The sequence below is a fragment of the Rhinolophus hipposideros genome (assembly GCF_964194185.1).
Source record: "Rhinolophus hipposideros genome assembly, chromosome: 3".
Classification (NCBI taxonomy): Eukaryota; Metazoa; Chordata; class Mammalia; order Chiroptera; family Rhinolophidae; genus Rhinolophus; species Rhinolophus hipposideros.
In genome coordinates, this window is record NC_138049.1 from 25,164,393 (window position 1) to 25,191,117 (window position 26,725).

Below are 26,725 nucleotides of genomic sequence, written 5' to 3' on the forward strand. Positions count from 1 at the left end.
AGAATGGAAAGGAAGCTATGGCTACAAACTAGGCAAAAAATTATGGTGGTGGGGACCTAAGTAGTTGCAGTTGAGGGGGTGACAACTGGTTGGATTCTGGTTATGCTATGAAAATCTTTCTAGAGTTGAAACAACATACAGGCATATGCTAGTTCATGGGCACAGTGATTAATCATATACAGCAGGGTTTTCAAGGTCAGTGAAAGACCTTGGTCAAGGACAATCAAAGCAATATTTATAACATCTTTTAATCAGAATAATATGAGTGAAGAGCAGAGAAAGTTATTCATGAAACCGTAAGTCCCATGAATGGAGATTTTAAAATAATGTGTTAGTGTACATAGTCTAAAAATTAATCAAAATTAAACTTGATCAGATTGCTCATTGTGTTTATTGCCTATATTTGACAATGAAGTTCCTTTTTTAAATTCAAGTTCATCAACTATTTTGAAGTGCATGACAATTATTTCCAGAATGCAGAACTGCTTAAAGGTCATAGGTATTACTCAGCAGAATTATTCAGGGACCAGTAGACACAAAAAGAACAAATAGTTTCCCGGTTTTTGGTGCTACAGGTATATGGTTCTCCGTAGGTCTGAAGGAGAGAAGGGTGGTGTTCAAGCTATCATTCATTGTGAAACTTTAAAAAGTTATCCTGTTGCTTACCAAGTTATAGAATAAGGGAAAGGGCCTGGAGCAGAAAACTAGGCCATCTGAGCCCAAAGAAGTAGTCCAGGACACCAGTTTTTAAACACTTTTCTGAAGGAGAATAAGGAACATGTGGCCCTTCACTACAAGACCTAGCTGAAGGACATGATCTTGCTCCAGGAGCACTGGCTCTGCCATCTTGTTTACTACTACTTGCCTAGCATGGTACCTGGCATAAAGCACATGCTCAGTAGATTTGTTTGAGAGACATATGTGGAATATAAAACTGAAAGCAATAAATAAACAAGACAAACAAAAACTCATAGACACAGACAACAGTTCAGTGGTTACCAGAAGGTAAGGGAGGAAGGCGATTGTAGAAGAGGGTAAATGAGATCAAATATATGGTGATGAAAGGAGAACTGACTGTGTGGTGAACACACAGTGCAATATATAGACGATGTATTATAGAATTGTACATTTGAAACTTATATAATTTTATTAACCAATGTCACCCCAATACATTTAATAAAAAGAATTGTTTGATGAATAAACAATGAAAGGAATGAACAACAGAATCTTCTTTGACATCATTCTATCCATTTACAGAGGGAATATTACAAATGAAGAACAATGCATGGTGATTTAATAATAGACCTCAGGCCCTGAGATCAGCCCGACCTGATTTTACTCCTGACTTGGTCACTACATGCACTGGAGAGCCTGGTCAGGTTGTCTTGGCCTCTCTATGTCTCAGTTTCTTTATCTGTTATATCAGGATAATAATTCCAACATCCTGGGCTTGTTGTGAGGATTAAACAAGAGACTGCATGGAAAGAAATTAACCCAGTGCCCCATAATTCTTAGATCTTACCATTGGCACTGAAGTAGCATTAAAGTTACCAAAGGAGTTTTATAAAGATGGCATCTTTATAAACTTTAAAAATGTTTTTCTTTTGTTATGAAAAATTTCAAGTATATATACAAAAGTAGAGAGCATAATGAACCTCCATGTACTCAATAACCAGTTCCAACAATTATCAGCTCATGGCCCCCTTCCCCAGCCCCTCGGATTATTTCAAAGAAAATAAGAGACATCATGTTATGTCATCTGTAATATGTCAATATATATCTCTAAAAAATAAAAAAGTAATAACCAAAATCCAATGACACACTTAAAAACAAGTAATGATTCATTAATAAGATGAATTATTGGCCTGTTGGAAGCCACAAGGAAAAAAGAAGAGAATCAAGGCAGGAGCTTAGTCAAATTCCCTCCAGACAAAACAGAATGGAAGCATCCACTCTCACTGTCAAGGTGGACCCTTCGTGCTGAGGTTTGAGGGGGGTGGGATGGAAGGGAAGGTAGGGAATGAACTTGAAGCCAGAATTTCATGGCTGAAAAAAAGTAGAGCAGGGGTTTCCCCATTTTCTTTAATCTTCTTACTTTCCAAAGCAAATGACGTTTTGTTTGAAACAATTCTATACAAATTCCTCTGCCTCCAAATTAGTGGGATTTCAGAATTTAGTTTTATCTTTTCATCTCCCTTGAGGCACTGTTGGCAGAGTTGGCTTCTAGTACAGATTATGATATCACGCAATTAGAGAGCTCACTGAATGGTAACAGCATTGGCTTAGTTTCTGAAATTTCACATAGCACAAAAACTTACACATCTTTGCGTGAACTCATTTCTCAGTATGTTCTATGCTCTTCTCCCTTTCCCCCTAATTTCCTCTTATTTTGTTCTACAAAGTCAGTAACTCAGTGAAAAACCTCGATTTCATTCTCTGTTGCTCTACTTATTAAACCTTGAATTAAAATATTTTTCTTTTTTTCTTAACCGGAATTTGGAGCAACTTGATTGCTTCACACAAGAGCTATTGGTGTTGAAGATATTGAACATCAATAGTTAAAACCCAGATTATCACTTCTCCTTTAAAAACCAAGGTGAATGCCATGTCCAGAGTTCAGTGGGCAATATCAGTGAGTAAGTGAAGGATGATACTATGAAGGCTAGAAGACAAGGCACATCAACATGGTGCAAAGGGAATGTAAGATCTACTGCAAGTTACTTTTCTGAAAACCTAAATTAGTGTATAAGCAATGAACACTTTACTTGGAGAAGATAAAGTCTGGATTCAGAAGTCTGACAGTAGCATGGAGGCAATGGAAAACCTGGTTTTGACGAGTCCCTCCATACGGCTCTGGCAGTATGTCTACTTTCCCGTTTAGAAGTAGGCTTTGGGAAGACAGGGGCAATGTCTACCTTGCTGGCTGCCGCATCCTTGCGGCTGAGAGCAATGTTAGCACGTGGTACTGCAGCAATTGTTAAATGTGATTGCCTAAATGGATGAATGAGCACTGCTCAGTAACCATCATTATTCCTTACTACAGAGGCCATTCTACCAAGAACTTGAAAGAGACTATGCAAGACGAAAAAAAAAGTCAGAATATATTTCCTCTTTTGAGCTAATGAGTCTCTTTTAAAAAGAACGTTTACGACTTTCTTGTGCTTTAATGTACAATTCTAGTGCCTCTAAAAACATGTGGTAAATTTTTTTGGTAAGAAAGATGATATAATGAATCATGGGCAAACAACAGATGACCTAGTTTGATCAGATTTCCAAGAAGATATAAAAAAGATCTAATGTTTTAGCTCTTTTCCACATTGAAGAATGATTTCTCCACATTCATCCTTTTAAGGACTCACATGGTTCGATGCACTCAACATCTTCATCAGGTTGCTGGGAACTGAGGTGGGAACGGAAAAGGAAGAGGCATTAGCTGAGTAGGGCTTAGGGCCACCATGGACTGGGAAGACAAATAAGCATGGCAGGGAGCCCTGCGGAGAGCCAGAGGATGTGGAGAGTATTAGGTGTGTCAGGGAGGTTAGTCAGGAAGCTTCCAAGAGGAGAGAAAAATAAGAATGAATCAGAGACCCACCTACTTTGAATCACTGTCAGGGGCCTTGACAGTTGCCAAACACATTACTCAAAAGTGTCCTGTCAGCCAAGTTCTGCTGGCTGGCAGCCATCTCTGCCTCCAGGGAGGAGATTACCTGAAGATCTCAAGATCTCGTGTGCTCCATTTGCTCATGTCGGAGCAGAATTCCTGCCCTATCCTGCCTCCAGTTTGCCAATCCTCAGTGTTTTGCCTTTCACAGCTAAGAAAACCCAGTCCCAATAAAACCGAGCTTCCACATCAAAGTCACTTACAGTAAATATTTCTTGAAGCAATTCTTCTACTTTCAAAATCTCCCTAAAATAATGAAAGATATTAAGTTAAATTGTATTTGCTTCAAGGAACTATTGGTAACCAAGAGGGATGCTCAAAGTGAAAATTTGAGTTTCCTCTTTTGTCCAGATCTGTGCTCTCACTGAGGGGAACACTGGCTGTCTGACCAGTCACACTCGCAACCATGACGCGTAAACACTGCTTTGTAGTCTTCCTCATCAGTGTCTCCCTGACTGGTGTAGTAGGTAAGTGCTTCATTTCTTTTTAATTGCTCACACTTTCATCATCTGAGTGTGCTCAAGGGACTGTTAGAAATGGCACTGGCACTTTCTGAGGCTTTGAAAAATTTGAGATTTCTCCTGTCGTGAAATTATCAGAACAGACATGGGGTCAGTTTCTATCTTCAGCCTGAATAACTCCATGTGGACTTACTGAGTAGCTACTAAAGAGGAGGCTCTCTAGTGGGTGCAGAAAACTTCATACAGGACAAACGTACATCTCCGTCTCCTTGGCAATTTTTTTTTTTTTTTTTTTTGCCTTCAGGGGACATGATAGCATAGTGGGTAAAATCAGTCTCCTAAGTCAGACTGGGTCTGGATTTCAGTTCTGCCATTTGCTCTTTGGGAAAACTTGGGCAATTGACTTAACCCCCTGTGTCTCCATTTCCTCATCTGTAGAATGGGAATTGCATGTATTATGAGGATTAAATGAATTAATATATGCCAAGTGGTTAGAGCAATACTTAACCACTTAGAGGCCATAAATAACATGTGAGAATTTGCTCTTGGTATTCACGGAGAACTCTTCAAAAGCAGAGAACATTTTATCACCCCAACACACCTCCATGTAAGGGGCTCAAGTAACTTTCCCAGGACTGTACAGTTGCCCCGTGACTGATAATATAAAAACAATTCAAGCCTCCATCTCCCAGAAATGTGTGGATTTGTGTAGACTATGCCTTTGGTAACACCAAGGACTTAATTAGCAAAATACAGCAAGAAGTCACATGCTACCAAAATGATCCTGGCCCTACTTCTTACCAGGCTGATAACCTCGGGCAAGATACACAACTTCTTTAAGTCTCAGCTTTTCTATTGTAAATTATAATAATAAGAATACCCACCGTATTTAGTGGCTGTGGGAAAGAAATAAGATGTGAAGCTTTGAGCATCATTCATGATATATGTCTATTGCTCATGTATGTTCAATGTTCAGTGAACGCCAGCCAGGAGGAGGAGGGAAACAAGGAGGAAAAGGAAGAATACCTTCAGCCTCTAGTTGTTTTGCTTCCTCCATTAGCTCCTCTCTCCTGAGGCTTTGCTCTTGGTTTTCTGTAGTAGGTGACAGGCAGGCTCCAGAATCAGAATTCCCAGGTACAAAATCAGCATCACTATTTGCTGCTGTGCAAATGCCTTCAGCTCTTCAGGGCTTAGTTTTTTAGTCTGTAAGAGGAAGAACACAATAGTACCTTTTTCATAGAAGAGCTGGGCAGATTCAATGAATCAATGCAGGTAAAAGACCCGCAGTGTCTGGTACAGAGTGATTTGCTATTATCTTTGATGGTAGTAGCAGTGGTGGTGTTACAAAAACGAGAGAAGAAATCCATGGACAGAGGAGAAAAAGGGCACTGAGCCATCTATCTGCACAGCAGCAAGTCAACTCTGGCAGGGGCTTTAGGAAATTGTGCTTGTCATCTCCTGAACACCTCTGGAATTTTTATGTACTAAATATGAGTGATTAGGTAGTGGTTTTGGTGAGCAAAATCAACAGTGGCAGTAGACTCTTCCCAAGTACACACCACCATTTGATGCACTGAAGGAAGTCCAGAAAATAAAAAATAAAAACAAATAACAGTATTAATACTATTTGATTGGTAAAAATAATCACCCAAAGAAACAGCCCCATTCATTAGAAAATGACAAATCTTGAATGTTCAGAGCAGAAATCATTGATTTAGGAGTATTTGCTTCCATCTCAATGATATTTGAGCAAAGACGTGAGGTATGTAGAAATCCAGGGAAAAGTATTCCAGGAAAAGGGAAGGGCTAGTTGCAGACCCTCACATAGAAGCACGAGAAAGAAAATGAGGTCAGGGAAAAGACAGAGATATGTTTCCTGACTTCTCCTGCCCAGCTTCCTACCCCTGATCAGAAACTTTGGAGCTACAGGGGAGTCAAAGCTTTACCTGTGCCCACCTTAGGTTTTCAGCTGGGACTCTAACAACAACAACAAAAAAGATTAACAAAAGAAAAACAGTTTGGGAATGCATGCAGCGCACATCACCGGGGAAAACCTAAATGAAGAGTCACTCAAAATGGCGGGTTAGAATCCCGCTTATGAGTACATAGCATCTCCAACAAACACCAATACATTGGTAGAGACATAACAGGACAAATGAAAGCAATTTTAGGCTTCCGAGGGTGGCACACTCTGGAAAAGTAAATACAGAGGGTGCCAAAAAAATGTATACACATTTTAAGAAAGGAAAAAACCTGTATTAAAATTGTAATACTCAATATATACTGATAATAAAAGATGAATACAAGTCACGTTTGACTTTTGCAATTACAAGAGGTGCTCAAAGTGATTATCCTCAGCATAATTTTAATAGTGTTTGTTTTCTTTCTTAAAATGTGTATGCATTTTTGGGGGTGTACCCTCTATATATGAGAAGAAAGTAACGGAGTAAGGTTTGTTTGCAGATTTTTCTGGTGCCATCTCTGGGCTGATAAGAGTCTTTCTCCAGAAAAAGGAGAATTTATATCCTGCCTTTAGACAGAAAAGGGGGAAAGATAGAAAGAGCATTTTCTGCTTAATTGTCTTCAGCTCAAAATAATTTTTATGTCAAAGAGGCATATTTTGGGGTGACATATTTTTACTTCAAACCCTAGAATAAAATTTTGTCAAAGGTCTCTTCCCTCCATGGGACTAAATGCAAGTGAAGTTATACCACCTTTGTCAGATGATCTAAGGACAAAAGCACAAGCCATGCCAGTGCAAATTATCCCTTTTCATTCCATGACTGCTGTCGAGACCCTTCGCAGGAACACTAGGCCCCATGGCAGTCTTGGGCAGTCTCTCTCGATAGCATGGACCAGTTTATCTGAAGCAATGGGCTTGAGTACTTGAAGCCCCAATGCAGGCAGGTAAGTGCAGCCATTCAGGCGTGGGACAGCAAAGGCCGACCTACCTGGAATAAAGCCAGGTCAGCTGGGAGGGGTGAACACTGAGTCAGGTCACAGAGGTTAAGCAAGAAGCTGAGAAAGAAGGAACCAAGACCTGGGTTGATGTCCTGGAGCCAAAATTTATCCCAGGCAAAACTTTGCCTCAGAGTAGCAGTAATATAGTAACTCCTAGGAAGGTGGGCGTGTGGCTTGGGTATGGGTCTTTCATCTCCATCATTACATTCATCACTATCAGGAAAGGGACTAAGGACGATATTTTTTTTACTGTTATTTATTTCCTTTCCAGTTTGGGAATGGGGTGGGAGGCAGTCTGAAACCTCAGAGTATGTAAAAGTCATTCCATTGCAGATTTCGAATGTTGATTTCTATGTTCCACTTCTGCCACCTGCACTTACAGCACCGCTTTATTTTTTTTTTCTTTTTATTTTTTATTTATTTATTTATTTATTTATTTATTTATTTATTTATTAGTTTCAGGTGTACAAGACAAGGTAATACTTAGACGTTCATCATTTATATCCCTCACACTGTGAACCCCCCTCCCCCCATCCACTATCCCTCCGACCTCACACTGAACCATCACATTATATATATAAAATTATAGTTGGCATTCATTAATGTTTAGCTTCTGGTGTACAATGCCATGATCAGGTATCCACAGTATCCCTGAGGTGGTCTCCCAAATAGGATGCATGTCCATCGGATACCCAACAAAATCTTTACAACATTATTGAATACGTTCCCCAAATTAATTTTCAAAAAAACCCTGAGGCCATCTTGTGGTTACCAGCTGCTTCCAAATCCCTTCACCTTTCCCCTTATCCCCAACGCCCCTCCCCCCACCCATCTAACAACTCTCGGTTTTTTCTTTGTGTCCCCAAAACTGTTTCTGATTAGTTCATTCACATAGTCTTTTCTTTAGATTCCATATATAAGTGAGATCATATGGTACTTGTCTTTCTCTTTCTGACTTATTTCACTTAACATAATGTTCTCTAGATCCATCCATGTTACAGCACCGCTTTAGGGAATCCTGGACCAGGTAGGACATGGAAAACTGTTGCTAATAATGATGGTGCTTGTTTCAAGGTTCGGTGTTTTTCCTTCTCTTATTATTTTAGAAACTCAGCCTGCCCATAAGTCTCTGAAGCCTCAGAGAGTACATTTCCAGTCCCGAAATTTTCACAACATTTTGCACTGGCAGCCTGGGAGGGCTGCTGCCAGCAACAGCAGTGTCTACTTTGTGCAGTATAAAATGTAAGTAACTTAAGCCTCCTCTAGCTGAGAGAACATGTTCTAGAATGCAATGGAGGTTGAGGATCTGAGCTTTTTTTTCAGTTTCAGAGAGGTTGAGGAAAAACACAGATAGGGACAGGAGTGTCTTGCCTCCCGTGAAGGCTGGCTGGTGACACAAAATACATGATCTCTGCAGTGTGTTGGGGGCAAACGTCATCCCTTGAAGACCTAGCACCCAGACCTCACAGACTCAGCCTTTGGCATCATAGCAGAGCCTCGCACATGGTAGGATCTCAGCACATATTTGTCAAGTGAACATTGAAAGCAACTTGCTCAGCACATAGTAAGTACTCAATTTTAAGTTGACATTGTTGATACTTGAAAAAGAAGTTGTGGGACACAGAGATCAGTGTGTAAAATACATTTTTAATTTAAAAGCCTTTTTTTTAGTGTGGGTTTAGTATTTAGAAAATTCTTTTCAAAATTTAATGACTTCTATAAGCATGAACACAGATTGGAACGTGCTGCTGCGTGTTCCTGTCATATAATCACCAAGCTAGTTCTAGTAGATTGTAGACAAAACTCAGATATAATCAACTCCTTTCCTGGACCGAAGCCTAGAAACAGAAGCTTCTGATTTGCAAATGGCAGGTTTTCCCACTTATACGTTTCCTGGGTTTTTTTGGTGAAGCTCTTCCTTCTCTTATATAGTTTGAAATGCTGGTTGAGCATGAGACAGGAAATATAATAGTTAACTTTCCTGGTTTTTGGTTAGGAATTCAGAAATCAGATGCAGCTATGGACCAAAATTGCAAGTTTTATTCCATAAATTCATCAATATCTCTCCAGCATGGGGCAAGTCCAAGGTCAGATTTTTCTCATTAATTAACCTCTCACTAACTTCAGAAGGAATATTTCTAGAAGTTTATCAGTCTTTTTATTGCTGCTGCTTTTCTCAACTCATTTCGTGTAGCAACTATAAGATTTACAAATCTTTACAATAAAGATTTCTCCATTCCAAAAAGATTTGTGCATAGTTGGAGCCGCTTCCAGCATACAGGAAGTAGGGATTGGTGCAGTCTTGGTCTTTCCCCCTCAGGCAGTATAAATAGGTATAAAGTGGGCCTATTTGTGGTCCAACATAAAAAGCAGATTAGAAATTGTTTTATCATGATATTAATGACGATTAAACTTTAGGGCAATGTGGAAGAATTTTATATTTGTAAGTCTTTTTCTTAAAGAAGGCTCCCAAACATGCATAAAATTCAGAATATCTGGATTCATTTCTAGCTATGTGGAATTTTCAACAGCACGATGCAGATTTCTATTTTTGAAATCTTTCACTTGGGTTCCATCCAGTTCACATGGGTCTACGGTTAATATCTGTGCCATTTCGAATAGGGCAAAAAATGAGGCATCACATTATGAGAGGCCAGTCATTACAGCTACATTCAGCTAGCAAACACAATGTCTCATCAATAAAGAACAATTTAAAAAACATTAAATTGTACTCAATGTATGTTGTTGGTTCTGCTTTAACAGTATCTTCTGATATAATGAAACTGCTGTCATATAGTTTACAAAGTACAGACACCAGCAATATTCATCGTTAGAAAGTCATAAATTTTAAGTCCTTCAACAAGGAAGCCTTTCTCCTCAGCCTCAGATTCCTGCTCTGTCCCCACCATCACCTTATTGTATTTTCTCTGATTTGTGACCGGTAAGGAAGTGAGCATTAATCTTCCCTTTTGCTGTTACACCATCCCATAGTTTTAGGATGAGTCACCTACGAGCCTCTGTCTCACTACCTTTTTTATTCCATAGGTTCCCCTCCCTATCTTCCAGCTGCTTAGCACAGGACTCATTAATATAGCCCTCACGGCAACCCCCACTCCATTTTCAATAAAGAAATTGACCATATGTGTTGGGTAAACATCACCTGAGATGAAAAGTGGTAGCAACTTCTCAGAATCAGCGATGTTACTCAACAGTAAGCTGATGAGAAGTGAAGAAAACCACAAAGAGTTGAAACCTCAGAAGCATTAAGGATGTGGAGAGCTAGTACTTAAAAATGGAAGTTGGTCCATACACCAGAAGAAAAACTTCACTAAGCATGAAAAAACCAAAACCCCCTCTGCTAATGATACAGAAGGTATCACGCTTGGGTTTATCTTAGCAAGATAGCACTTTGGTAAACAAGAAGAAATCTTTTTAAGGATACTTGGGAATAGCCACACGTAAGCTTTAACAGTGGTACTGATATTGGGTTACAATTTTCAATCAATCTAAAAAATTAATAGACTGAAAAAACTGCAGACTCCTTCAGTGGAAAAAAGAAACTCAGATTATTTGTCTTTTCCCTTCTACAGATATGGACAGAGACAATGGAGAAATAAAGAGGACTGTTGGGGTATTCGAGAATTCTTTTGTGACCTTACGAATGAAACCTCTGAGGTACAGGAGGCTTATTACGGGAGGGTGAGGACAGCCTCGGCTGGGATCCACTCAGACTGGACCATGACACAGCGGTTCATTCCCTGGTGGGAAAGTGAGTTCTATGGAGTTTCTTTGCATCTGCTCTTCTGCCCTTGCATAACTCTCACAGAACATGGCTAGTGACCAGACCCTATGCTTTGCTGAGGTCTACACCATTGTCTCACTTGATCTAATTCTCTGAACTCTAGAACATGGTTTTTACTATCCTTATTTTACAGCCCAGGAAATCAAGGCACAGAGCCTTCAGTAGTTGCCCAGGTCTCACACCGTGTTAACCTGCATCAAGACTCAAATTCTGCTGCATCTGACTGCAGAGCTGGCACTCTATCCCGCTGCCAGAGTGTTACCTCCTAGTGGAGTGTTGGGGGTGGGGAAGTAGTTTTAGACAGCAGGAAAGAAGTTGTACTACCCTAGACTCCTCCTAAGCATGGGGGTTAAGTTCTTGAAAATACTCGTTAGAAGAATCCTCTGTTTTAGTTACCTCCCCAAAGGGGAGACCAAAAGTTCACTCTCTATCCATTTCTCCATGATGCTATTCTTTTCTCCAATTTAGTCATAATCCCAGAGTAATATTATAATGTAAGATATAAATTATAAAATAAACCATTACCAACAAGCCTTATATTAAATAGTAGACAAAAGATAAAGAGAAAGTGAGTGTTTAATGTATACGTACAAAGATATTCATGACAAAACAAAACAGAAAATATGGGAATTCATTACAAACCTCCTAATTGAAACTAGTCATGAAGCTGTAGTTAATATTTATAACTTCTCTTATTATTAACTCAGCGTTCACTTTCTTTTCAGCCAGCACCTCAGCATTTCATTCGTGAGGAGTTTGAGTCTTTTTGGTCTATCCTGTTTAAGCTTGACATAATCCTAACTTAATTTTTATCACTGAATACAGAGTTCTAAGAGGCACTTTAGAGGATACCGAGCATACTTTTACCTGACCACATTGTATATATGTAACAATTCTATTTCCCCTTGATAATCAGAACCAATTGTCCTAGCCAACACAAGACTTCATTCTCTCCTTGTTAGTTACATGGCACCAAGAGCTTCAAACAGGGGGCAGCCTCAACTTCCAATTCTTTGAAACCATTGTTGTTATAACCCAGAAGAATTAAGGATAAAGTGTATGGGAAATAAACCATTTCATGAGGAGTTCAACATTTTACATTTCCATCAGTAGTATATGAGGATTCTGATTCTCCCTATCCTCTGCAAAACTTACCTGACTTTTTTATTATATCCGTCCCAGTAGGTATGAAGTGGTCTCTCATGTGATTTTGATTTACATTTATCTGACGAATAATGATGTTGAGCATCTTTTCATGTGTTCATTGGCCATTTATGTATCTCCCTTGGAGAATTGACTGTTCAGGTCCTTTGCCCATTTTTAAATTGGATTATTTGTCTCTTTATTATTAAGTTGCAAGAGTTCTCTATATATTATGGACACCTATTCCTTAACAGAAGTGTGATTTTCAAATATATTCTCCCATTCTGCAGTTTGTCTTTTCACTTTCTTGATGGTGTTATTTAGAGTACAAAAGTTTTTAACTTTGATGAAGTCCAATCTACTTTTTCTCTTGTTGTTCATGCTTTTGGTGTCATATCTAAGAATCCTTTGCCAAGTCAAAGGCTGTGAAGATTTGCCTTAAGTTTTCTTGTCAGAGTTTTTTATTAGCTCTTACATTTAGATATTAGATCCATTTTGAGTTCATTTTTGTATATGGTGTGAGGTATGGGTCCAACTTCATTCTCTTGTATAAGGCTCTTTAGTTGTCCATGTATATCATTTGTTGAAAATATTATTCTTTCTTCATTGAATGATCTTGGAACTCTTGTTGAAAATCTGGTGGCCATAGAATCCATTGCTGGATTCTCAATTAGATTCCATTGATCAATATGTCTATTTTTTGTCAGTACCACGCCATCATGATTACTGTTGCTTGGTAGTAAGTTTTGAAATTGGAAAGTGTGAGTCCTCCTACTTTGTTCTTTTTTTCCAAGATGTTTTGGCTGTTCTAGATCTCTTGCAATTACATACCCACCTAGATTTTTGAGAGCTTCCTTTTTGTAGGTGCCTCTTGCTTTGTATTCACATGGATGCAGAAGTATTTGCTTAAGAGTCCATCCATATACCTCTTCTACAGACCTCCTTCTACCACCTGAGCAGTATATAATGCTACAGCAGTCCACTTCCGGCCAGTGCCATCATGTCATGCAGAACTTTCTGGACACCAGGCTTTTTATTTTCTCCCTAAGTTAACTGGTCATAGGGAACTCCTCAAGAAGCCAGGAGGAAAAAGTGATATGACAGTAGTAGTTGTAGATGCACTGGGAGGGTGAGCCACCTACTTTTGCAAATAAATTTGATGTTAAGACCAGCTAGAGGCTGGACTCATATAATGCTTTTCCCTTTTATTTTTTTTTTTAAATTTATTCGGGTGACAATTGTTAGTGAAATTACATAGATTTCAGGTGTACAATTCTGTATTACATCATCTATAAATCCCATTGTGTGTTCACCACGTGGAGTCAGTTCTCCCTCCATTACCATATATTTGATCCCCTTTACCCTCATCTCCCACCACCTACCCCGCTTACCCTCTGGTAACCACTAAACTATTGTCTGTGTCTATGAGTTTTTGTTTCTCATTTGTTTGTCTTGTTCTTTTGTTGTTTTTGGTTTATATCCCACATATCAGTGAAATCATATAGTTCTCTGCTTTTTCTGTCTGACTTATTTCGCTTAGCATCATACTCTCAAGATCGATTCATGTTGTCACAAAAGTTCCTATATCATCTTTTCTTACTGCTGAATAGTATTCCATTGTGTATATATACCACAACTTCTTCATCCATTCATCTATCGAAGGACATTTTGATTGTTTCCATGTCTTGGCCACCGTAAACAAAGCTGCAATGAACATTGGAGCACACGTGTCTTTATGTCTAATTTTTTTCAGATTTTTTTGGGTAGATACACAGGAGAGGGATTGCTGGGTCATATGGTAATTCTATTCGTAATTTCTTGAGGAACCTCCACACTGCCTTCCATAACGGCTGCACCAGTCTGCATTCCCACCAACAGTGTCTGAGGGTTCCTTTTTCTCCACAGCCTCTCCAACACTTGTTACTATTTGTCTTGTTGATGATAGCCATTCTGACTGGGGTGAGGTGATATCTCATTGTGGTTTTTATTTGCATTTTTGACGATTAGTGATGTTGAGCATTTTTTCCTATGTCTATTTGCCATTTGTATGTCCTCTTTGAAGAAATGTCTCTTCAGGTCCTCTGCCCATTTTTCAATTGGGTTGTATGTTTTGTTGTTGTTGAGTTTTATGAGTTCCTTGTATATTTTGGATATTAGCCCCTATCAGAGGCACTGTTTGCAAACACCTTCTCCCATTCAGTTGATTGCCTCTTTATTTTGTTGATGGTTTCGTTTGCTGTGCAGAAACTTTTAAGTTGCATATAGTCCCATTCATTTATTTTAGCTTTTACTTTCATTGCTTTGGAGTTAAATTCATAAAATGCTCTTTGAACCTAAGGTCCATAAATTTGGTACCTATGTTTTCTTCTACGCAGTTTACTGTGTCAGGTCTTATGCTTAGTCTTTGCTTAAGGTCTTATGCTTAAGTCTTTGATCCATTTTGAATTAATTTTGGTACATGGTGACAGATAGCAGTCCAGTTTCATTCTTTTGCGCGTGGCTATCCAATTCTCCCAGCACCATTTTTTGAAGAGGCTGTCTTTCCTCCATTGTATGTTTTTAGCTGCTTTGTCAAAAATTATCTGTCCATATTTATGTGGTTTTATTTCTGGGTTCTCAATTCTATTCCATTGGTCTATGTATCTGTTTTTCTGCTAATACCATGCTGTTTTGATTATTGTAGCCCTGTAGTACAAGCTAAAGTCAGAGAGTGTGATACCTCCAGTATTGTTCTTTTTTCTTAAGATTGCTTTGGCTATTCGGGGTCTTTTGTGGTTCCTGTAGCCCTGTAGTACAAGCTAAAGTCAGAGAGTGTGATACCTCCAGTATTGTTCTTTTTTCTTAAGATTGCTTTGGCTATTCGGGGTCTTTTGTGGTTCCAAACAAATCTGATGATTTTTTGTTCTATTTCTTTTAAAAATGCCATTGGGACTTTGATGGGAATTGCATTAAATCTGTATATTGCTTTGGGTAATATGGCCATTTTAACTATGTTGATTCTTCCAATCCATGAGCACGAAATGTCTTTCCATTTCTTTGTGTCTTCTTCAATTTCTTTCAAAAATGTCTTATACTTTTCAGCCTATAGGTCCTTCACATCCTTTGTTAAGTTTATTCCTAGGTATTTTATTCTCTTTGCTGCAATTGCAAAATGAATTGTTTTTTGTATTTCTTTTTCTGAGATTTCATTGTTAGTATATAGGAATGTAATGGACTTTGTACGTTGATTTTGTAGCCAGCAACTTTACTGTATTCGTTGTTTCTAACAGCTTTTTGGTGGAGTCTTTAGGGTTTTCTATATATAGCATCATGTCATCTGAAAAAGTGATAATTTAACTTCTTCATTCCCAATTTGGATGCCTTTTATTTCTTTCTCTTGCCTGATTGCTCTGGCAAGGACTTTCAACACTATGTTGAAAAGCAGAGGTGATAGGGGACAGCCCTATCGTGTTCCTGAACGTAGAACAAAGGGCTTCAGTTTTTCACCATTAATTATGAGATTAGCTGAGGGCTTGTCATAGATGGCCTTTATTATGTTAAGGTATTTTCCTTCTATACCTATTTTATTAAGTTTTTAATCATAAATGGATGTTGTATCTTGTCAAATGCTTTTTCTGCATCAATTGATAGAATCATATGATTTTTGTCCTTTATTTTGTTTATATGATGTATCACATTGATGGATTTGCAGATGTTGAACCATCCTTGTGCCCCGGGGATGAACCCCACTTGGTTGTGATGAACAATCTTTTTAATGCATTGTTGTATTCGATTTTCTAGAATTTTGTTTAGGATTTTTGCATCTGTATTCATCAGAGATATTGGTCTGTAGTTTTCCTTTTTTGTGTTGTCCTTACCAGGTTTTGGTATCAGGGTAATGTTGGCCTCATAAAATGAGTTAGGGAGTACTGTCTCTTCTTCAATTTTTTAGAAGAGTTTGAGCAGGATTGGTATTAGATCCTCTTTGAAGGTTTGGTAGAATTCACTAGTGAAGCCATTTGGTCCCGGACTTTTGCTTTTGGGAAGGTTTTGGATGATTGATTCAATTTCATTACTGGTGATCGGTCTGTTTAGATTTTCCAGTTCTTCATGGTTCAGCCTGGGAAGGCTATATGTTTCTAAGAATTTGACTATTTCTTCTAGGTTATTAAATTTGGTGGCATGTAGTCCTTCATAGTATTCTTGGATGATCCCTTGTATTTCTATGGTGTCCGTGATAACTTCCCTTTTTCATTTCTGATTTTGTTAATTATTGTCTTCTCTCTTTTTATGTTAATGAGTCTACCCAAGGGTTTGTCAATTTTGTTAATCTTTTGAAAGAACCAGCTCTTTGTCACATTAATTTTTTCTATTGTCTTTTTGTTCTCTGTTTCATTTAGTTCTGCTCTGATTTTTGTTATTGCCTTTCTTCTGCTGACCTTGGGTTTCACTTGTTCTTCTTTTTCTAGTTCTTTAAGGTGTAACATGAAGTTATTTATTTGGGATTTTTCTTGTTTCTTGAGATAGGCCTGTAATGATATAAATTTCCCCCTTAAAACCGCTTTCGCTGCATCCGAAAAATTTTGGTAGGATGTATTTTCATTGTCATTTGTTTCTATGTATCTTTTGAGCTCTCCTCTAATTTCTTCTTTGACCCAGTCGTTCTTTAAAAGTATGTTGTTTAATCTCCATGTATTTGTGTATTTTCCTGCTTTCTTTTTGCAGTTGATATCCAATTTCAAAGCCTTGTGATCAGAGAATATGCTTGGTATGATTTCAATCTTCTTAAATTTGCTGAGGCTGATTTTGTCCCAATATATGGTCTATCCTTGAGAATGTTCCATGTACACTAGAAAAGAATGTATAGTCTGATGTTTTAGGATGAAGTGCTCTAAATATGTCAATTATGTCCATTTCATCTAATGTGTCATTTAGGGCTGCTATTTTGTTATTTATTTTCTGTTTGGATGATCTATCCATAGCTTTCAATGATGTATTTCAGTCCCCTAGTATAATTGTGTTTTGGTCAATTTCTCCCTTTAGTTCTGTTAGTAGTTGCTTGGTATATTTTGGTGCTCCCTGATTGGGGGCATAAATATTGATGACTGTTATGTCTTCTTGTTGTGTAGTCCCCTTTAACCATTATGAAATGCCCATTTTTGTCTCTTGTTATCTTTTTCACCCTGAAGTCTGTTTCATCTGATATCATTATGGCTACACCTGATTTTCTCTGGGTACCATTTGCTTGGAGTGTCAATTTCCACCCTTTCACTTTGAGTCCATGCTTGTCCTTGTAGCTGAGATGTGTCTCTTGGAGACAGCATATGGTTGGGTTTAGTTTTTTGATCCAATCTGCTACTCTGTGCCTTTTTATTGGTGAGTTCAGTCCATTTACATTTAGGGTGATTATTGATACGTGAGGATTTCCTGTCATTCTGTCTTTAGTTTTCTGGTAAGGCTGTGTCTCCATTGTTTCTTTGCCTTTTTGTTGTTGTCTTTTATTTCTGTGTGGTGGTGTTCTATGATGTTTCCCTCTGTTTCTTCTTTTATTACAGTATATATTTCCATTCTGGATTTTTTTTTGAGTGCTTTTCCCTTTCAAACCTCAAAATCTTATGAGATACTTTGCAAATGTGTAGCACAACTGAATGTGGTATGTGTACCCTGCAAAATTCATAGAGGTCTATGAGCCCAGTGAATGTTTCTTAGAAATAGGTGATGCAAAGTAAAGCAACCTGTCTTTCATTTGAGAGTAAATGTCTCAACTAATCCCAGAGAAAACTTAATTCCAACATTACGCTTCCACGTATTTTACTCAAGCATCCATAGGCACAGCAAGTTCAGGGAGTATTCTGTGATCAATTTAGTGGACCAACAAGATATCCTGTGAAAGAATCAAAGACACTGTAGACTATATGTGACAGAGAACTAGGATGACAATGAAAGCCAAGTGAAAGAAAACTGTTCTGATGCTTTCTAATTCAGACAAAGGAAAAAAAAATTCTCTAAATAAATAATGTTATACCAAAGACTGTATTGATTGGCTCCAGAACAGAGACTCTATAATGAATAGTATTTAGACCATCATTGCCACCTGAGTACACGTACAATGATCCCTTTTATTATTCAAGACCCATCTTTTCTGGGGGGAGGTGGGGAGGAGGCGAGGTGGTTATGATTCAAATAAATAAGTTAAATGGGAAGTGATACATCTTACTACCTCTGCATCATTCAAGGTGTTTTTGAGGCATAAATCTCTGCAGTTTCCCCAGGGACACGGTAGTACTTTTGATTTTCTATTTTGTTGAAAGGAGAAATTCCATTGGCTTCCACCTGGCTTTTCACAGCATAATAATTTTCATGCCACAGCTCAGAGAACCAAAATGGAATTGGATTCTGACAGTTGTGTATATTTCATTGAATTTGCTTTTTTTACCTGACAGCTATAAGAACACACAGTGCATTCTGAGTCCCCAAGGATTATCATAAATTCAGAATCAGTGTCCGTTATTGGCCAAAGGATCTGTACTTAACTTTCTCAGTTCATGATTACCCTATGGGGAAGGATGAAAGATTTATTTTAAAACTTGTAACATTACCTCACTTGCCTTCCAAATCTCACCCTAATGATCTAACTGTTGCAATGTCCAATTAGATCCAAACTAATTGGATCATGTCCAAAATGCTAGATGCAAGGGCATTGAGGAAAGGTAATTTTTAGTTTTCTAACTCTTCAACTAGCGGGAGAGTGGCATGAGAATTGAACAAACCAATCCATGATATCCAGCACATTGTTTGTTGCAATAACTTGCAATTCAAGTCCAATCCACTCCAACAACAATTCTCTAGGTGAGGAAAAGGAGATTGCATGACTAAGCTGGCATGCACCAATGAGGGGAATTTTCAGAGTTGTTTAATTATTATATTCAAGCCTAGAAATGGGGTCAAGCTTAAATGCATTCATCAAACAAAGTCTTCTTGACTGTGACCCATTAAGATATTTGGTAAGATTAGCTAAAGACATGAGATGAGATGAGGTGTGGCTTTGGCTCAATTCTATTTAAATTGAAATAGTATTGAGTTAAGAATGATTTGTGTTATTTCTATATGACCATCTCATCAAGAACAAAATACAACCCAACTGAAAAAGCCTTATTCCCGGACCTTTGATTTAGAAGAGTCAGAAACCCAGTGCATAAAACAGGAAAAATTAGAGCTACTCTTGTTGAAACGATAGTGAGGAGCTCCGCCCACTTGGTTGTTTCCTCACTCTCCAGCTTTGCCCTCCCCTGCCACAGATCCTGAGGCTTTCTGAAGAACATGTTTTGGAAAACATCTTCTAGGATATTAGGACATCATGTCCTTAGAGTCTGTGATATAGCTCTAATGAGCCAAATGGATACACTGACTCACCTGGGAACTATTTCTGAACAGTAGGTATTATTTTAGGTTAAGAGGTTCTGATTCCTGCTGTCTATCTAGAGGCAAACCAAGAATTTTGAAAAGTTTAAGTTAAAATTAGCTTTGAGGTTCAATAAGATTTCAACATTATCTAACCCCCAAATTTCTTGGATTAAAAATAGTTATGGAGTTTTGGAATAGGCCTGATTTTCTGTGGAGTGGGCTAATGTCAGATTAAACAATTACCTTGTCTCTTTATTCATTGAGCAAGTATTTGTAAAGTAGTTACTATGTTACAGGTATTATGCTAGGCCCTAGGGAGCAAAAATAAAGCACAGCAGACACAGATAAGTCTCTTTCTTAATAGAGCTTTCTGTTTAATGAGGAAGACAACCATGAATGAAATTAATGAAATAATCACACAAACATTAAATAATATCAATGACAGGTGGTACAAAAGACATGCACAGTGCTATGAGAGCCTAGTCAAGGAGGGACCTGATCAGAGAAAGATGTCAGGAAAAGCATTTCTGGGGAAATGACACTTGAGCTGATATCTAAAGATGAATAGGGGTTAGCTAGATAAAGAGGGAAGAATAGAGCATTCCAAACAAAGGGAAGAGCATTGGCAAAGCCCCTCTAACAGAAACAAGGATGGCAAATACAAGAGACTGAAAGACCACTGGTGTGGTGAAGAAGAGCAGGCAGGAGAAAATATGAAATGAGGTGAGACAGGACAGGTTGGTCGTGAATGGGTATTTTCCATTAAGCAGCTATGACTTCTTTCAGAAAAATGTAATTTTAATCAGGGGGCCACATGATCAGAGTTGTATATTGAAAATATCACTTTGGTTATGTTTGGGGATACACATAAAAAATAGAACAGATTGGGGGCAGCCGGATGGCTCAGTCAGTTAGAGCGTGAGCTCTTAACAACAGGGTTGCTGGTTCTAGTCCCACATGGGCCAGTGGGCTGCGCCCTCCAAAACTAGATTGAAGGACAACGACTGATGGGTCCTGGAAAAACACACTGTTCCCCAATATTCCCCAATTTAAAAATATATATCAAACAGTTAAAAAAAATAGGATGGATTGGATATAGGTAAGTGAGATAGTAGATAGTAATAGTAATAGTAATAGTAATAGTTGACAGGAGACAGGTAGTCGACAGGAGACGGTATTTGGCCTGAATTCAGATAATGAAAAGGGCTATAGAAAATATACCATTGGAGGGACATATGATAGAAAAAATTGGCAGGGCATGGTGATGGGTGAACTGCTCTAACATTAAAATTTTTAAAAATAATACTAAGTGTTGGAAAGAATGTGAAAAATAGGAACTTCTGTATACTGCTGAAGAGAATATAAATTGGTGCATCCACTGTGGAAAACTGGCAATGTCTACGAAAGCTAAATGTATATAAACTCTACCATCTAGCAATTCTACTCTTAGTTATATTCCCAACAAAATGCATATTTCCCAAATGACATGTACAAGAATATTCACAGAACTCATAATATCCCCAAACTGGAAATAACCTAAAAGTCTGAATTACATAATAGACGAAGTGTGATATTCATACAATTCAATACCACACAGCAATCAAGAGAACAAACTATTAATGCATGCAACAACGTAGATAAATATATGAGTCTATAGATATATCTATGTATCTATGCCTTTATCTAGCTGTCTAGCTAGCTATCAATAGATATAGATACAGATACAGAGAGACAGAGATAGAGACAGAGACAGAGATAGAGATTAGTTTGCTAGGATTCCATAGTGAAATACTACAGACTGGGTGTCTTAAACAACAGAAATTTATTTTCTCAGAGTTTTGAATGCTTGAAGTCCAAGATCAAGGTGTCAGCAGGGTTGGTTTCCTCTGAGGCCTCTCTCCTTGGCTTGTAGATGGCTCCCTTTTCCCCATGTCTTCACATGGTCTTGCCTCTGTGCTCGTGTATGTCTACATCTTATAAGGACACCAGTCATTTTGGATTATGGCCCATCCATACCACCCATATGACCTCATTTTACCTTAATTACCTCTTTAAAGTCCCCATCTCCAAATACAGTCACATTCTGAGGTACTGGGGGTTAGGATTTCAACCTATGAATTTGGGCATGACACAGTTCAGTTCATAATTATATACATAAATAAAAGTGAAAGAGTGAAAGAAGCCAGACAAAATATGATCTCAAAAACTAAAGTATATGGTAATAACGTGTTTCCCTGAAAATAAGACTTAGCTGGACAATCAGCTCTAATGCGTCTTTTGGAGCAAAAATTAATATAAGACCTGGTATTATGTTATATTATATTATATTATATTATGTGTTATATTGTATCGTATCATATATCATATCATATTATATTAATTTTTGCTCCAAAAGACACATCAGAGCTGTTTGTCCGGGTAGGTCTTATTTTTGGGGAAACATGGTAGAAGTCAAGACAATTGTGGTTATCTTCTGGGGTTAAGTAATTATAGGGAACATAAAGGATGTTTCTGGGTGCTAGGGATGTCTTATTTCTTCATCTGTGTGGTAGCTGTACAGAGCTGTTTATTTGTAAAGATTTATTGAGCTGTATCCTTATGGTTTATTTATGTATCTATATTTATCTTATAGGTCAATAAAAAGTTTATTTAAAATAAAAATTCAAACCAAAGCAACAAAAAATAAAGTATCAACTTTTAAACATATGCTTACAATAAAAACACAAAGAAGCAGATTGACATAAGCAAATTTGTAACAAACAAGCACTGACCTGACCAACACTTCAAGTTTTGTAATATTGTAAGCAGATAATAAAATAAATAACTTTAAAGATACACCAGAGAGAATAAAACCATAATCAAAAGACAAAATTTTATTTCTTTAAAGACAAGATAGATTGAAAAAGACCTGAGTAGATCTCATAGAATAAAAATATATTATAACCATTGAAATAAAAAGAATTAATCTTGGCGGTTAAAAATCAGTTTATATATGACTAAATAGTAAATTGGTGGAATGAACACAGGTCTGAAGAAACCATTCAGAATATTCTGAGAAAAAAAAGGAAAAATATAAGAGAAGTTAAGATATATGGAGAATAGAATAAGAAATTCTAATAGATGTTGATTGAAATTCCAAAAGAAAAGCATCTGTCTGTCTATCTATCTACCTATCTGTCTGTCTGTCTGTCTGTCTGTCTGTCTGTCTATCTACCTACCTATCTATCTATCTATTGATCATGGCTAATTCTCAAGAATTATAAAAGTTATGAATCTACAAACTAAAAATATACAATGAATACAAACAAGGAAAGAACAATAAAATCTATTAAAGAATTAAATCCACCTAGAACTACTATAGTTTACCTGGGGAAAATTAAAGTGACCGTTAATTTATCCAATTTTCTTTCCTAGTTAATAAAGATCTGGTTATTGACACCAAAATGCAAGAACCAAAAATTCTCTCTTGATTCTTCCCATGTTGTCTTCTGGTATATAATTTTGAATTAATTTTATAGAAACAAGTCTTCACATGGTTTTAAAGCTGCTTTGAAATTTTACATCTTTTAAGGACCTACAAAATATTTGCCTTACTCTAAGATCTCCACCCAAATAACTTTTTAGACTTCATTTTCAAAAACAATCACTGCAGACTGTAGAAAAATGATTGATAAATGTCCTCTTTAAGCTGAAACAGAATCTATGAGTCTTTGCAAATAAAAATCTATCTTCAAAGAAACGTCTCAGGTATTTATATTTTAGGTGTCAGCACTAACTCTTCATTTTTCCCAGGTTTCTAAACTTCATCATGAATTGTTACTATGAATAATGTGGCCATGTGAAATGTTACATTTTTTAAAACATTTTGTCAAATATCCTATTCTTTCTCCAGCAAAAATAGATCCTCCAGTTATGAATGTAAACCAAATTAATGGATCCTTGTTGGTGATTCTCCATGCTCCAAATATACCATATAGAAACCAAAAAGGAAAAAATGTATCAATGGAAAATTACTATGAGCTAGTATACCGAGTCTTTGTAATTAATAATTCACTAGAAAAGGTAAGTTCAAATGAATAAATAAGTTTGGTATTTTTTTTCTTCTGTTCATTTGACTAATATGTTAGCCATAAAATGTTATCTCTCTTGCTACTCTATCCCTTCTTAGTTTTCCTTATCTTCTTTTAGTCCCTTCTCACTTTCACACTCATTGATAAGGAATTAGTGCTTACCATTGCCATCAGAATTTGTGTGTATGTGTATATGTGTTTGCATTTTTTCAGTCATTCAGCTTCTCTCCACTTGATTTCCCTGCATATCTAAAGATTGGTATTAACAATATTTAATTCAATTTGACTGCAACAACTATTCATTTTTATGGACTTTCCACATATTATTTTAAAGTGGCTTTTGTATCAATCAGAGCATTATATGCTTGTACCAATTTTTTTTGTAATATTCTAATTCGTTGTCAGTGCATTTATCTTGGTTTGGTGGTTAAGTGTATGTTCCTTTTTGGGTGTTCATCTAAGATAGGGTTCTTTGGTGGTAAGGAACCCATTCAAACTTGTTCAAAAAGAAAAGGGGAAGAGTTTTGATAGGAGATAACAAGTATTCTTATAAACAGCCAGAAGCAAGAAATAAAGTACTGCCATGCTTTGTAGTGACTGGGAAGGAAAAATGGAGAAGCAAGTCTTAAAGAACCCTACTCTGCCTCTCTGTGGTCACATGTTGCATGTCTATAGCTGTTTCCAAATCTACTCCATTCTCCTTACTGCACAGTTCAAATTCTTAAAAAAAGAGACTGGCCACTGGGTCAGTCCATCAGTAGCCCTCATGGAGTACCTACACAGCCACTTTGACCTGCTGCTGTAGCAGGCTATGTTTCAGGACTCTGGAGAAGGATGTGTCTGGGAAGAAACCCTACAGGCCATCTACTGCTGTGACCAGGAATAACTTATTAATTTTATCAAAAATAGAGTAAACCAGTGACTTACTGAAAACTGTTTGTCATCTCTTTTATTTTCCCCTGTGTATAGGAGCAAAAGGTATATGAAGGGACACACAGAGTTGTTGAAATTGAAGCTCTAACACCTCACACTGGTTACTGTGTAGTAGCTGAAATATATCAGCCCATGCTAGACAGAAGAAGTCAGAAAAGTGAAGAAAGATGTGTGGAAATGCCTTAAAGTGGTGTGGAGTGCTCTGCCATACAGAAATCAGCAGCTTTCTGAGAATGGGATGGCTCCTGTTTGAAGGATCTCATTGAAAATGTTTTTGTGTTTTCTTAAAGCAACGTTGCACTTCGGGGACTTGTTTAACCATTCTTTCTCCCTTTATATTTCATTTGTAAAGTAAATTTAAGCAATACCTATCCCTCCAAAAACAAACAAAAACATTAGAATTTAAAGAAACGGCAGAGAATAAGGGCTCCATGAAATACAGACCTTTCTTTCTGAATATAACTCCCCTAACAACAATCCCCATTCTTCTAAAATATTTTAAGAACTAAAGAATTGTAGGCATTTAAAAAACTCTTGTTGAATTAATTTTTTTTACAAATAGCATTATAGATAGGCAATCCTGAAGCAATCTTTTTTACTTTCTATTAACACAACTTGACACAGATGTGCCAACTTTTACATGAAAGGAATTTTTACATGAATAAATATTTTCCCATATCTTTCTATTTTATATGAATATACCTTTTCATACACTTAGTTTCTATTTTAAAATATTTCTGCTTAATGAACCAATGCTTTCTTTTAAATTGTATTCCATGGGAATAAGAATAGTATTTGGAAAAAAAACCTCATGATCTCTGGATTATTATCTAGATTAAGATTATTCACAATAACATCTAAATACCGAAGTATATTTACTCAATGCAATTTCCCTCATTTAACACATACATTCAGGTTTTCTTTTCTGTTTTTGTTTTGTTTCATTTTGTTTTTTAATGTTGTCCTAAGAATTTCATCTTATTCTCAAAATCAGGTGAAATGTTTTTCAGCAACAAAGTAAAAAATAAATCTTAGCTCTAATTTATACCATACTCCTCTGCCTTCCTGGTGAAGGATCTCAGGCCACTTGCATGTCCTTAGTCTCTATGTACAAGGATTTGATGAATGAAGTTTAACTAGGGAAGTGGGGGATGGTTGAGGGCCAGGTGGAAAAGTCGGCTTGAAGCTGAAAGCGTGTGGTGGGTGATAGGTTTACTTGGGAAAGGGTCTGGTGCTGGCAGAGATTATAGGATTAAAGCCCACAAACAACCTCCTAGCAGCTCCAGCGCCCCCTGAGTAAAGGGGTATGGCCTAAGGCTCGGTGTAATCAACAGAAAGTTGTCTTCTTCCCTTTGGGCTTAATCTGACATATGTGTTCAAGGTTGTCTTTCTTGTGAGGATACATATATTGGAGAAATTTGCACAATTCCTCATGGAAACTGCTCCAAAATGTGACAAAAATATAGTAAGTGCTTCTGGTTATATACAATTATACACAATAATAGATTAAAAATTATTCAGAAACGCATGGAGGGACAAAGTAAGAGACACAGCAAGAGCTAGAGAACTGGTTTTATGGCTTTCCTATATAGTCAGAAAAATATGAAATGGAGCATAGATCTAGAGACAAAAAATTACTTTAATCTATGTTTTTGAAATGAGCTTTTTACCTTCTCCTTCTTCTTCTTGTCCTTTTGAGGATGAATTAAGGGCAATGGGATAGGTGAAGGGTGAGGATCGCATGCAGCCAACAGAAGTTATTAATAGCATGAAGTTTTGGGTTTATTTTGTTTGTTTTGCTTTGTTTTTGCTTTCATGCTTAGGCAAGTCACTTAGGTATGCTTAGTCAAGAATAAAATACTTTGTAAAAAATAATAATTGTCACATTCTTCATTGTGTTGGGAATATACTGTCATCATATTTTACTGAATCTTTTAATTTTTTGCTTTGCAATGTGAAATCCTTGTTGTTTGGGTTGTTTAAAAGAAGGATAGAATTTTTAAATCTATCCTTTTAAGTCTATCCAGATGAAATCCTAATTAGACTTCTTGGACTCACACTAAGTTCTAGCCCGAAAGAAGCAAACTGTTTAGCAGGACTCCAGGCATTCACTGATCTTGCCCAATGATCAAAAGGCAATTCTACGGTTACAGTTTCTCAGACCAAAAGCTTTGGGGTCATCTTTCTCTCTCTCTTTTCCCTCACATCATATATTCAATCCATCAATAAATTCTCTTGGATCTAGTTCCATAAGATAACATTTCTCACAACTACCTTATTCCAGGCTGACATCATTTCTCATCCGGATAAT

General features: G+C 37.2%; 1 protein-coding gene across 1 annotated transcript; it reads left to right on the forward strand.

Moving 5' to 3' along the window:
* Nucleotides 1-4,067: 4,067 nt before the first annotated feature.
* Nucleotides 4,068-24,600, forward strand: IL22RA2 (interleukin 22 receptor subunit alpha 2; the record flags this gene model as incomplete). The annotated part of the gene is made up of 5 exons (XM_081044350.1): nt 4,068-4,128; nt 8,190-8,325; nt 10,674-10,852; nt 23,304-23,473; nt 24,451-24,600. The coding sequence occupies 5 exons, from the start codon at nt 4,068-4,070 to the stop codon at nt 24,598-24,600; spliced, it is 696 nt and encodes a 231-aa protein (XP_080900476.1).
* Nucleotides 24,601-26,725: the final 2,125 nt, after the last annotated feature.